Source organism: Coregonus lavaretus, assembly GCF_964263955.1.
Source record: "Coregonus lavaretus genome assembly, chromosome: 9".
Classification (NCBI taxonomy): Eukaryota; Metazoa; Chordata; class Actinopteri; order Salmoniformes; family Salmonidae; genus Coregonus; species Coregonus lavaretus.
This window is the reverse complement of record NC_139996.1, coordinates 60,922,210-60,933,100: the sequence shown is the minus strand read 5'-3', so window position 1 is coordinate 60,933,100 and position 10,891 is coordinate 60,922,210. Positions and strand designations below refer to the sequence as shown.

The 10,891-nt window shown below is 45.2% G+C and overlaps 2 protein-coding genes and 1 pseudogene across 3 annotated transcripts; all 3 read right to left on the bottom strand.

Moving 5' to 3' along the window:
* Nucleotides 1–310: 310 nt before the first annotated feature.
* On the bottom strand, nt 311–1,578 carry LOC311134534 (cyclin-dependent kinase 5 activator 1-like; annotated as a pseudogene). Its single transcript has one exon. The product of its transcript is annotated as a cyclin-dependent kinase 5 activator 1-like (transcript).
* A 4,665-nt stretch (nt 1,579–6,243) lies between these two features.
* On the bottom strand, nt 6,244–7,813 carry LOC311134467 (serine/threonine-protein phosphatase 6 regulatory ankyrin repeat subunit A-like). Its single transcript, XM_084168150.1, has 5 exons — nt 7,775–7,813; nt 7,566–7,648; nt 7,389–7,471; nt 7,169–7,260; nt 6,244–6,963 (listed from the first exon to the last, which is right to left on the bottom strand). Exons 1-5 carry the CDS (start codon nt 7,809–7,811, stop codon nt 6,671–6,673), a joined length of 588 nt encoding a protein of 195 aa, XP_084024276.1. The 5' UTR covers nt 7,812–7,813; the 3' UTR covers nt 6,244–6,670.
* A 657-nt stretch (nt 7,814–8,470) lies between these two features.
* LOC311135402 (serine/threonine-protein phosphatase 6 regulatory ankyrin repeat subunit A-like) lies at nt 8,471–10,314 on the bottom strand (the record flags this gene model as incomplete). The annotated part of the gene is made up of 5 exons (XM_084169335.1): nt 8,471–8,550; nt 8,727–8,946; nt 9,171–9,288; nt 9,511–9,598; nt 10,137–10,314. The coding sequence occupies 5 exons, from the start codon at nt 10,312–10,314 to the stop codon at nt 8,513–8,515; spliced, it is 642 nt and encodes a 213-aa protein (XP_084025461.1). The 3' UTR covers nt 8,471–8,512.
* Between the last annotated feature and the right edge of the window lie 577 nt (nt 10,315–10,891).

Here is a 10,891-nt window from a genome sequence, read left to right as displayed (position 1 = left end):
CACAACACTGGATGTTTAAGAGAATATAATAGCATTTTATTCCAAAACAGTCACACTGTTCGTTCAAGTTCATCAGAACCAATGGTCCTCAAACGAACCCCTGTCCCCCAGAACTGTCCAGTCCTGTGCTTGCTGTGGGGGAACATGGGTGTTCACTTCACAGTCTAAAGCGGCAGGGTTGCAGCTTGTCTGTTCAACCATAATCTGAGCACTAGCCCACTCACACAAGGGTGCCTCCTTCCCTCCCGTGGTAGAAAGTGCACATCTCAAACAGTCAGAACAGTAGGCTGGTAGGCTGCAGCCTGTGTGATGTGAGCACTAGCACAGTCACTCGTGTGCCTCCAATCCTCCCGTGGTAGGCAGTGCACACGTCAGACAGTCAGCTGGTACAGTAGATAGTAAGCTACAGCCTCAGTCCTCTACACATTCATACCTACCGATTTGTGTTCTCTTTCAAGCCAAATTAACCCTCATATTAACCCTTAAAATCTATAAATCATATTTTCCCATCAAAGCTCACCCTCTACCCATTCACTGAACCAATCCTCTTCCCTCCCATTTTGAAATGTCAGGCTATAGTAGGCCCCTCCCCTCCCCTGGCCCCTCTACCCTAGGTCCCTCACTGAGTGCTGTACACACCGCTGAGCAGGCGGCTCTTCTTCTCCTCCTTCTGGCTCTCGTTCTTCAGGTCAGCAAACATCTGGGAGAAGAAGTTAGGGTCTGTGTTCATCTGGAGCATCTTACCACTCATCAGCTTGGTGATGGACATGCAGCGGATCCAGAAGGTCTGCCTGCAGGTCTCCACCAGGAAGGGTCTCAGGGGGTAGGAGATCTGGTTGCCCACGTAGGAGCAGGTCGTGTAGAGGCAGGTAAGCAGCACGGCATGCAGCTCATGCAAGGTGGCCACCTCGGAGGAGACCGCCTCGCGGCACAGCATGTAGAGGAAGACCACCATGGCCGGGTTAATGCAGCTCTGGTTCTGATAGCAGTTGTCCAGCAGATAACGGTCAACCACCCGCAGCCACAGCGCCGGGTCCATGAAAGACATGTCCTGGATCAGGTAGCAGCGCCGGCACAGGAACTCACCCAGGCAGCGCAGCAGCTCGCCGGTTGTAACGTGGACCATCACCAGCCTCTTGGGCGTGTCGAGGTCCTGGGCGATAACCGTCTGGGGCGTGTCGGGGGCCGTGTTGGAGTTGGTCAAGGGGGCCTTCTCGACCGACGAGGCGGCGTTGTTGGAGCTGTTGGCAATGGCTGGAGTGCTCTGGTACTGGGTGGACAGCTTGTCACAGGATTGAGACTTCTCCAGGGTGAAGGTGGACAAGTTGGAGGAGGACTGGGACTTCTCCAGGTTCTCGTTACTCAGATGGGCGATGTTGTTTTGGTTGATGTTCTCGTGGGCCTGCACCTTCTTGGAGCCCTTCTTCTTCACAATCCGCCTCCATGGCGAGTAGCGCTTCAGGGTCTTGTCTTTGCCGCTCTTACGGGTCTGGATTTAAAGAAGTGGCCCACCGTGTCCGGCCCATCTTTGAAGTGGACTGCCTTCTCGCGAAGTGAGATAGACATTGCAGATCCCATGGTCAATAGTGCCTGTGGAAAAGAAAATGCTTCAATATTAGCAAAATGAAATGCATGGCATCAGTTCAGTAGGCCTACCTAGCTCAGCTCTGGGTGTCTCCCAGATGGCAACCTATTCCCTATGTAGTGCACTGCTTTTTACCAAGGCCTATAGGAGTCTGGTCAAAGTAGTTCAATATATAGGAAATAGGGTTCCATGTGGGACATAATCTAAATCAAAGAGTATTAAGCATAGACATTAGGGTTATGTGTTCATAAACATGAGCAATATAATATTTCAAAGCAAAACAAAAATATTACTCACTGATTTCAAGTTGATATGTGAAAAATTGTAAAGATAATTCAATATTAGGGCTAGGTACCTGTGAGAGGAGGGGATAGGGCTAGGTACCTGTGAGAGGAGGGGAAAGGCGTGGGAGTGCGTGTGCTGTAGGCGGTTCTGGCGCTGGTGCACATGCTGGGTCCTCCACTACAGCTGAATCTGACGATGCGGCCAAGAGAGGTCACCTCTCCTGCCTCATTACTTCCTGATCCAGAAGAGCTTGGCGAATCAGAGAGCTCTATCTGCATGGTGAGGTCAAGGGCGGGAACAACCACAGTGGATGTAGACTCCATCACCCATGCTACAATATCCATGCACTTGGCACTAAACTCATGTCTGCTCATCTGCAATGTTAAAAGACCATACAGAGTTAGTTTGTTAAAGGGGCTGCACTGATATAAAACGTAGAACCATTTACTCAAGCTAGTCAATTAAAGCAGTGGTTCAGGATTAAAGGTCCTGCAGGATTTCCACAAATGAATGTTTGGTCCATTTTACCAACATTAACTACTTTAGAGGTGACTCAAACTCACCCCGGCACGCATATTCTCACTCAGCAGATTCCAATGGCTGAAAAGTAAATAAATGCAAGTACACAATGAACTACATGACATTACCTCTATTATCTTAGACTACGTTATGGATGGACATTACCTCTATTATTTTAGATTACGTTATGGATGGACATTACCTCTATTATCTTAGATTACGTTATGGATGGACATTACCTCTATTATTTTAGATTACGTTATGGATGGACATTACCTCTATTATCTTAGACTAAGTTATGGATGGACCTCTATGGAACTAGGCCACACCCAGACATCCCTGATTGGTTATTTGGTCCGTTGAGTCCTTTGTATTGGCCCGAGACTATGGGAGACTCTCAATCTCCTCGCCTCCTTCTCAAAACCCATTGGATGAGAAGGTCGGAAGGGCGGGACCTCTGGCTTTCTCATCCAATGGGTTTTGAGAAGAGAGGACACGAGGAGTATGCAATTGAGATAGGGAACATATCTAGGGGATGCATGGGGAAGCCAAAGAGAAACTTACTCGTCCTTCATGTCCTGCACAAAGGTGTGTAGGTCTGGGTAGCTTCTCTTTCCCCTGCTGAGGGTGAGGCTGGTCTGGGAAGTTTCATCCTTGTGGGTCACGGTAGTGAAGGTCACCACTGCAGCCTGATGGCGACAACAGAAAGCAGAGTTAGGCTGTAATTCAATTTTGCGTCATTAAAACACAAAATATCTCAATGAAATGTCATACATGTAATAGAAAAATACATCAAATACATCAACTTGTCCGAGAGAGATTTACAAGGTTACAAAAACGTCACGCCAGGGTAAGCCTACACGAAATACAGCCCTTATTTTATGTGTTTCTAAAATCGCCTATGGGAAAAATGAATGGTGGAAAAACGATTGGAACCATTTCCCTGTTTGACCGCTAGATTTTATGGGTATTATCACACCTCCACTGTGGGACTCTATAGAGGGGTTGGTTGTTAAGCAACAAAACTGGCATGCAACTATGGGGCAAAATAGACAGGGTTTGACTTAGACTGTTGACAACATGTAAACTATATTTAGTCTCTAAATGTTTAATGCAAACATAAATACATTTGAACAATGAACTCGTATCAAATACATTGTTACAGTTGTTGTTGGTTAGCTAGGTAGCGAATTATAGTCATTGCATAGACATGATATCAGTCAAAACACCTCAAAACAAGACATGGTATCAATAACACCATACAACGAGCTGAAACATGCCACAGAGCTACGATTCCCCACATGGCAGCTTGTTGTTAGCTGAGGTTCAGAATCATAACAAGATACACGACTTCCGGCCATCGATGCGCGAGCATCATTTTCGTCAGCCAACCCTTCTATGGCTCCTGGTCAAAAGTAGTACACTAGCCTACATAGGGAATAGGGTGCCATTTTGGACGAATTTATGAAGGTGCTGTCATAACCTTTGACCCCCATTTGACCCTACTGTACCTTTAGCCAACTCTCATGACTCCCCGGCCATATACTTTCTAGTTTGATATTACAGCATGAATAGCACATTATTTCATTTGTTAAACAATATTTAATCCACAGTAATTAATATAATTGAAGATTTAAAAATAAATAACATGTCTACCTTGAACTCTTTATTCTCCATCTCCTTGCAAAATCAGCACATTTCCTTGCCAAAATGAACGCGCATCCAGAGCGAAAACAAACGTAATCCTCCAGCACTAGGGAGGATTAGACTGAACTGCTCCAGCGGTTTCTGATCAGTTTCAACGTTTATCAGTGATGACGTAACAATGCTGTACAGATTTGATGCACTTTCGATCTCGTGCTGATGCAACAATCTGTGTTGTTGAAAGCTCACGTATGGAAATCCTGCGAGTTGTAAACAAATTTAGGCTATTGTTGCCCTTTAAACTGTAATGTTGAGGACGCCATGAAAAATAAAATACATAACCCACACCGTTAGGCCAAGGTACATGCAATATTATAATAATATATATCTCACTGGTCATTCCCAAAGCCAACACCTCCTTTGGCCGCCATTCCTTCCAGTTCTCTGCTGCCGATGACTGGAACGAATTGCAAAAATCTCTGAAGCTGGAGACTCTTATCTCCCTCAATAACTTTAAGCATCAGTTGTCAGAGCACCTTACCGATCACTGCACCTGTACACAGCCCATCTGAAATTAGCCCACCCAACTACCTCATCCCTATATTGTTATTTATTTTGCTCTTTTGGACCCCAGTATCTCTATTTGCACATAATCTCTTGCACATCTAGCATTCCAGTGTTAATACTATTGTAATTATTTTGCACCATAGCCTATTTATTGCCTTACCTCCATAACTTGCTACATTTGCACACACTGTATATATATTTTCTGTTGTATTTTTGACTTTATGTTTTTTACCCCATATGTAACTCTGTGTTGTTTTTATTGCACTGCTTTGCTTTATCTTGGCCAGGTCGCAGTTGTAAATGAGAACCTGTTCTCAGCTGGCTTACCTGGTTAAATAAAGGTGAAATAAAAATAAATAAATAAAAAATATTCATCACTTTGCCAATAGACTTCTTGTTCCTTGTTGTATGTAGCCTTTCTTTTGGGATTAGCACCACTGTCACCTAGAAATGGATACTGCGGTTGTCACATAAAACAGATAACCCATAGTTCATTATTAAATAACACAACTCATTTCTTTATTTTATTACTCATAAAATATACAGCAATCTTCAGATACTGAAAGAATTCATGGGAGTTTCGAATTCAGTCACTATTTCATATGTACATGTTAGTTTCATCCTTTTAAAGAAAAAAAAAGGACACGAAAAAACCTGTGAACCTCCTGATCCTGATTTGACGAACATGTGTATTGTACATATTTCCAGTTAAAATGATTTTCAAAAAGAGACAGAAACGGGGGTTTGAACAAGCAATCACATAAAAGGATTGAGTGGTTTCATTTTTTTGAAGAAGTTAAAGCAAGCAAAACCTGTCAAAATAAATTGATTATAAGACCAAGACAAATAATATATATATATATTTTTTTCAACAGAAGAGAATCTAAATGCTGCTGTCCTACCATTGGTTTACAGTGTTTCTCCTCTCCAAGGGAGGCATGTTTTCTGCCTCGGAATAGTATCAGTGCTTTTCACAAACGTTGTAGTACTTAGTATGCATCATTGTTTTCGCTCAAACAGCTGCCCCTACTCTCCTAACCTCCCCTCAGTAACTAAAGAAGACACAAAATGATGATATAAATATCACAAGAAAGAATACATGAATTAATAATTTACTTTCTAAAATAATTTCTAGAGGGCAAAGGACAGGTAGGTTTAATAACGCAAATGTAAAAAGTCCTGTCGCTCACATACAAATGCAAAATCTTAATGGCACCCTATTCTTTATAGAGTACACTACTTTTGACCAGAACCCTATGGCCCTGGTCAAAAGTAGTGTACTATAAAGGGAATAGGGTGCCATTGGGGATGGAAATCCTTTGAAATTACTCATGAGAGCAAATACTACGATTTTTTGGTTCCCACAGAGGGTCAGGAGCTTAAGACATGAATGATTTTATTAAAATGTTTGTTCATAAAAAATCAATGATTTCCCCTCCTCCCACATGGATTACAGACAAGAGGCTAGGTGCGTTCTGTCTGTCTTAGTGTGCGGATAAACATGACCATCACTCTCATAAAACTTAAATGAAACATCACTCCTTATGTTTTTTCTCAGCCCAAAACACTCAATCCTATTTCTACTGTCAAAACAGGTTTTGAAAAGGCTTCTTCCACATCTTTTGGTCCATGTCTGTTTTTCACTCAGTGAAGTGCTACTATCCCCTTGGACTACAGGTTATTGCCGTCATAAGGTGTCCGTCTGTCTGTTGGCTGGACAGTTTTTACCGTTTAGGACCTTTGTGGGTAAAGGTAAAGGTGGGGTATAGCAGCAGCAGTTCCTCTGAAGTCCAGTATCTGCGGGAAGGACACCTGGTGGTACGAGAGGATGAGTGTGGCCAGCCAGCCTGTTGTGCCTCCCCCTCTCCCTCCCTCCCTCCATTTCTCTCTCTCCATCTGCGGGACTCTTAAGGCTCCTGTGCGGACTGTCTCGGCTCGTGCCCTCCCAAAGCTGGCTGTGGTGATTTAAGAAACGGTGTGTATGTGTGTATTTGTTTGTGGCCTCTGCCCCACTTCACTGTCCATCCGCCTGCCCTTGGCTCCCCTCCTGGGCAGCGACCACCACCCCCCTCAGTATGTCTCTGAGTCTGAGTCGTTGAGTTCCTCATCCTTGTAGAAGCCTCCATCGTGTTCGCGGTGGCCGATGTTGTTGAAGCTGCAGTAGGAGCTGTGCTCGCTGCGCAGCACGGGCAGGCTGTCGAAGGTCACACTCTTGGAGGGGCTGGTGGTGTAGTGGTTAATGGCACTGAAGGACAGGCTGGGCGCCGGGTTGCAGGGGGACACGGGCATCATGGTGGACAGGATCAGCGCCAGGCAGTCCGCCACGTCTTTGTTGGGGGCGTAGGCCAAGGCTGGCGTGTAACCTGAGGGGTTCAAACAGAACAGCAGAGGGTCACTTCAGGAGCATCACAGTTTACTATAACACTTTTGGTGAAAAACATGAACTAACAACAGGCTAGGAGATACAAAGTTAAGACAATAACCAAGCAGTGGACTAGAGAGAAACATTTGTGGACACATTGAGAAGAGAAGTACAGAAGAAAACGGTGTTAGCGTTATGGATCTTACCATTCTTATCGACTGCGAGCACGCTAGCACCCTTCACTAGTAGCTCCTGAACCACCACCGTCAGACCATTTCTGGCTGCAACGTGTAACGGCCTGAGGAGAAAGTACCGTCAGATTAGCCAGCAGCAAATGAGGATACCTCCCAAATGCCAGACTATTCCCTATATAGTGCACTTCTTCTAATACTTCTGGCCCAATTAATACAGCTGAACCATACGTACGTCTGTAAGGCTGCGTTAGTCGAGTTGATGAGGTTCCTGTCTGTAATCTTCTCCAATATCAACAAGGCACTGGTTTCATGCCCCTTTAAAAACCAGAGTCAAACATGTCAGACCAAAATAACAACCAGAGAGAGCCAACTGTTCAGATGAACGTCATCTTCATGTGGGGATGCTCACCTTACTGCAGGCCAGATGAAGAGCAGTGTTCATGACTGCATCCTGCAGGGTGAGCTCTGCTTTGGCACTGCTCACCAACAGCTCTGACACAGACAGAGAAACATAAAGAAACTCAATTAGGAAATGAAGCGACTTATTAAAATGTAAAACAGACATGTTGAACTTAAACCGGCTGGGCGAGGCAAAGCGGAGGAGAGGGGGCTGCGTACCGACAGCGTTGGTTTGTCCGTTCTCAGCAGCCATCATGAGGGAGGTCTTCCCGGAGGCATCGGGGGAGTTGACCTGGGCGTTGTGGCCTAGCAGCAGCTGAAGACACTCCACGTGGTCCGTGAAAGCCGCCGCATGCAGGGGGGTCCTGGAGAGAGAGGAAACTTATTTCACCGACATCATGTAGGACTGTTATAAACAAGTTTGTTCAATTAACCCTGTTTATACCATAGAAATATAAAATCACTAATAGATGTATTAAAAGTAATCTATAATCCCTCATCCAACCCCAGAGGTCATTTTATTCCCAAGACAACATTATTCTCCAGAAGAAAAGGACTTTGTCATGTGCTGTAGTTACCGGTTCTTGGTGTCAGTGGCGTTGACAATGGCCGGCCCCAGAGTGTCAATCAGCATCTCTGCAGCCCCCTCGTTGTCATTGATCACAGCTCAGTGGAGGGGGCTGAACGAGTTGCCCTCTGTCTTGTGGAAAACCTCCTGTTCCAGCAGCACCTCTACACACGTGTCATGGCCTAGTGGAAGATTGATTCATACAGGAAAAAGATGACGTCGCTGCAGACCACAACAATACTCTCAGAGAAAGCTACACATCTGACAATGGTGAAATCACAAAAGATGTTTTAGCTACAACATATGCTATGTCAATCCCTGACAAAGTCCTGTTTCAGTGTAAGGTCCTCCACTGAGAGTCATAACCCCTAATTCTGTTGTAGTCTTGTTCATTCCCCCACATGGCTCCGTCCACACCAATCGAATGCTTTTCAAGCCACAAGAGGGAGTGAATGAGTGTACACTTCATGGAGGAGAGAACAGAGCTACAGTCCAGTTAGTCAGTACGTACCGTTGTATGGCCTGCCTAATTCAGGGACATGTTTACGGTGCTGAAGAGAGAAAATCAGAAAAGATCTAGTGTTCCGTTAGTCCAGTACGTACCGTTGTAGCAGGCCCAGTGTAGTGGCGTGTAGCCCTGGTTGTCTGTGATGACGGGGAGGGTCTCCACTGACTGGGCGGCGTGTAGGAGCCCCCCCAGCACCCCGATGTGTCCGGATGCCGCAGCCAGGTGGACAGGGGTCCGCCCCTTACAGTCCCGAACCAGGAAGCTGGCGCTGTGCTGCAGCAGGGCCTCCACACACTCCTCATGACCCGTCACCGCCTGGGAGGAAGGGCGGGGAGACAAGAATGGATTTGAAATAACTAATAATCAATTATATAATAATGAATCATCAATTATTACAAATGATGTCTGGAGGCAGGTCCCCCTACAGGGATGAATACACCACTACCCATGGACAACTACTTTTCTGAAGATAATATGTATATTTGAGCCTCCCCGTCTCTTTCTGTGTGTGAGCGTATACAGCCAGCTCTCCTCCTCACCCCTCTGTGTAGCGCTGTTCTGCCCCACTTGTCTTTGGCTTCTATGCTGGCTCCCTTGTTGAGCAGTGAGTACAAACAGTCTGTGTGTCCGCTCAGCACCGACAGCATCAGAGGGGTTCTGATACACAAGACAACAAGGTCATATTACAAACTGGTAATAACCAGGCTAAGTCCCAAATGGCAACCTATTCCCTATATGGTACACTACTTTTGACCTGAGCCCATATGGTTCTGGTTTAAAGTAGTGCACCAAGTAGGGCATAGGGTGCCATTTGGGACGTAGACCTAGTGTCAAAATCTCTTTATTTCAGGAATTGTATCCAAAACCCAATTGACTTACTGTCCATTCCCGTCTTGAACGTCCACTGCACTCTGGAGGTCAGCATTTCCAATCAGCAAACGCAAACACTCCGAATCACCGTTGGTAGCTAGAGGAGGATAAACAGAGAGGATATAAGAATGTGAGATGATTGACCGTTGGTAGCTAGAGGAGGATAAACAGAGAGGATATAACAATGTGAGATTATTGACCGTTGGTAGCTAGAGGAGGCTAAACAGAGAGGATATGAGCTGATTGCTGGACGACTATTACCTTCACATGAACAGACAGATTTCTAGAACAGTGGTATTGGTAGATGACATCCTCATGATGTTAACACAGCAGATAATAAAACATTGTGGGGCTGAGGCCCTCGAAGCCTTTCACCTGCTAGCTGTGTACCTGGCTCTGGATAGAAGTTCCCCTGTGCACTGATCTAGGATCAGCTTACACTCCCCAGATCCTCAGCAATAATGACAAAAAATGACCTTAGATCAGTGTGTAGTGGGCATTTTCACACTATGCTATATAATATCCCTAGAGTGGACATTGGCATCCTAGCAACATGACCAAACAAATGTCCATCTTGGTAAGGAAAACTTTTGAATTGCAGAATCTCTAGGTCTTACGTGATATCCTATGCGTACCTGCAGCGTGGATGGGGGTCCTCTTCAGGGTGAAGTCTTCAACCAGGATGGAGGCTACCTGGTTGATGAGGACGTCAACACATTCCACATGGCCTTTAAAGGCAGCCAGGTCCAGAGGGGTGCGCCCCTGGCTGTTCCTCACGTCTAGATCCAGCAGAGACTGAACCAGGACCTCCATAGCATGGTGGTGGCCGTGGTACGCCTGAATGGAAACAAACACACAGTCTGAAGCAAAGTCCAGTGGTATGCCTGAACAGATATACACTCCTAATATAATCAATGTCCTATAGTAGACCAGTGGTATGCCAGAACAGAAATACACTCCTAATATAATCAATGTCCTATAGTAGACCAGTGGTATGCCTGAACAGATATACACTCCTAATATAATCAATGTCCTATAGTAGACCAGTGGTATGCCTGAACAGAAATACACTCCTGTTCAGGTATGCCTGAACAGATATACACTCTTAATATAATCAATGTCCTATAGTAGACTCTCATAGCCTGGTTCCTCTCTAGGTTTCTTCCTAGGTTTTCGCCTTTCTAGGGAGTTTTTCCTAGCCACCGTGCTTCTACACCTGCATTACTAGCTGTTTGGGGTTTTAGGCTGGGTTTCTGTACAGCACTTCGAGATATTAGCTGATGTAAGAAGGGCTATATAAAATAAAATTGATTGATTGATAGACCAGTGGTATGCCTGAACAGATATACACTCTTAATATAATCAATGTCCTATAGTAGACCAGTGGTAT

Bases quoted from the DNA above. Each gene is read 5' to 3' on its own strand.
- LOC311134467 (XM_084168150.1), bottom strand. From the start codon at position 7,811: ATGATGGCTGCTGAGAACGGACAAACCAACGCTGTCG. The intron at 7,472-7,565 runs GTGAGCATCCCC...TGGTTTTTAAAG, and splicing joins TTCATCTGGCCTGCAGTAAG to GGGCATGAAACCAGTGCCTT. The intron at 7,261-7,388 runs GTACGTATGGTT...CTTTCTCCTCAG, and splicing joins ACTAACGCAGCCTTACAGAC to GCCGTTACACGTTGCAGCCA.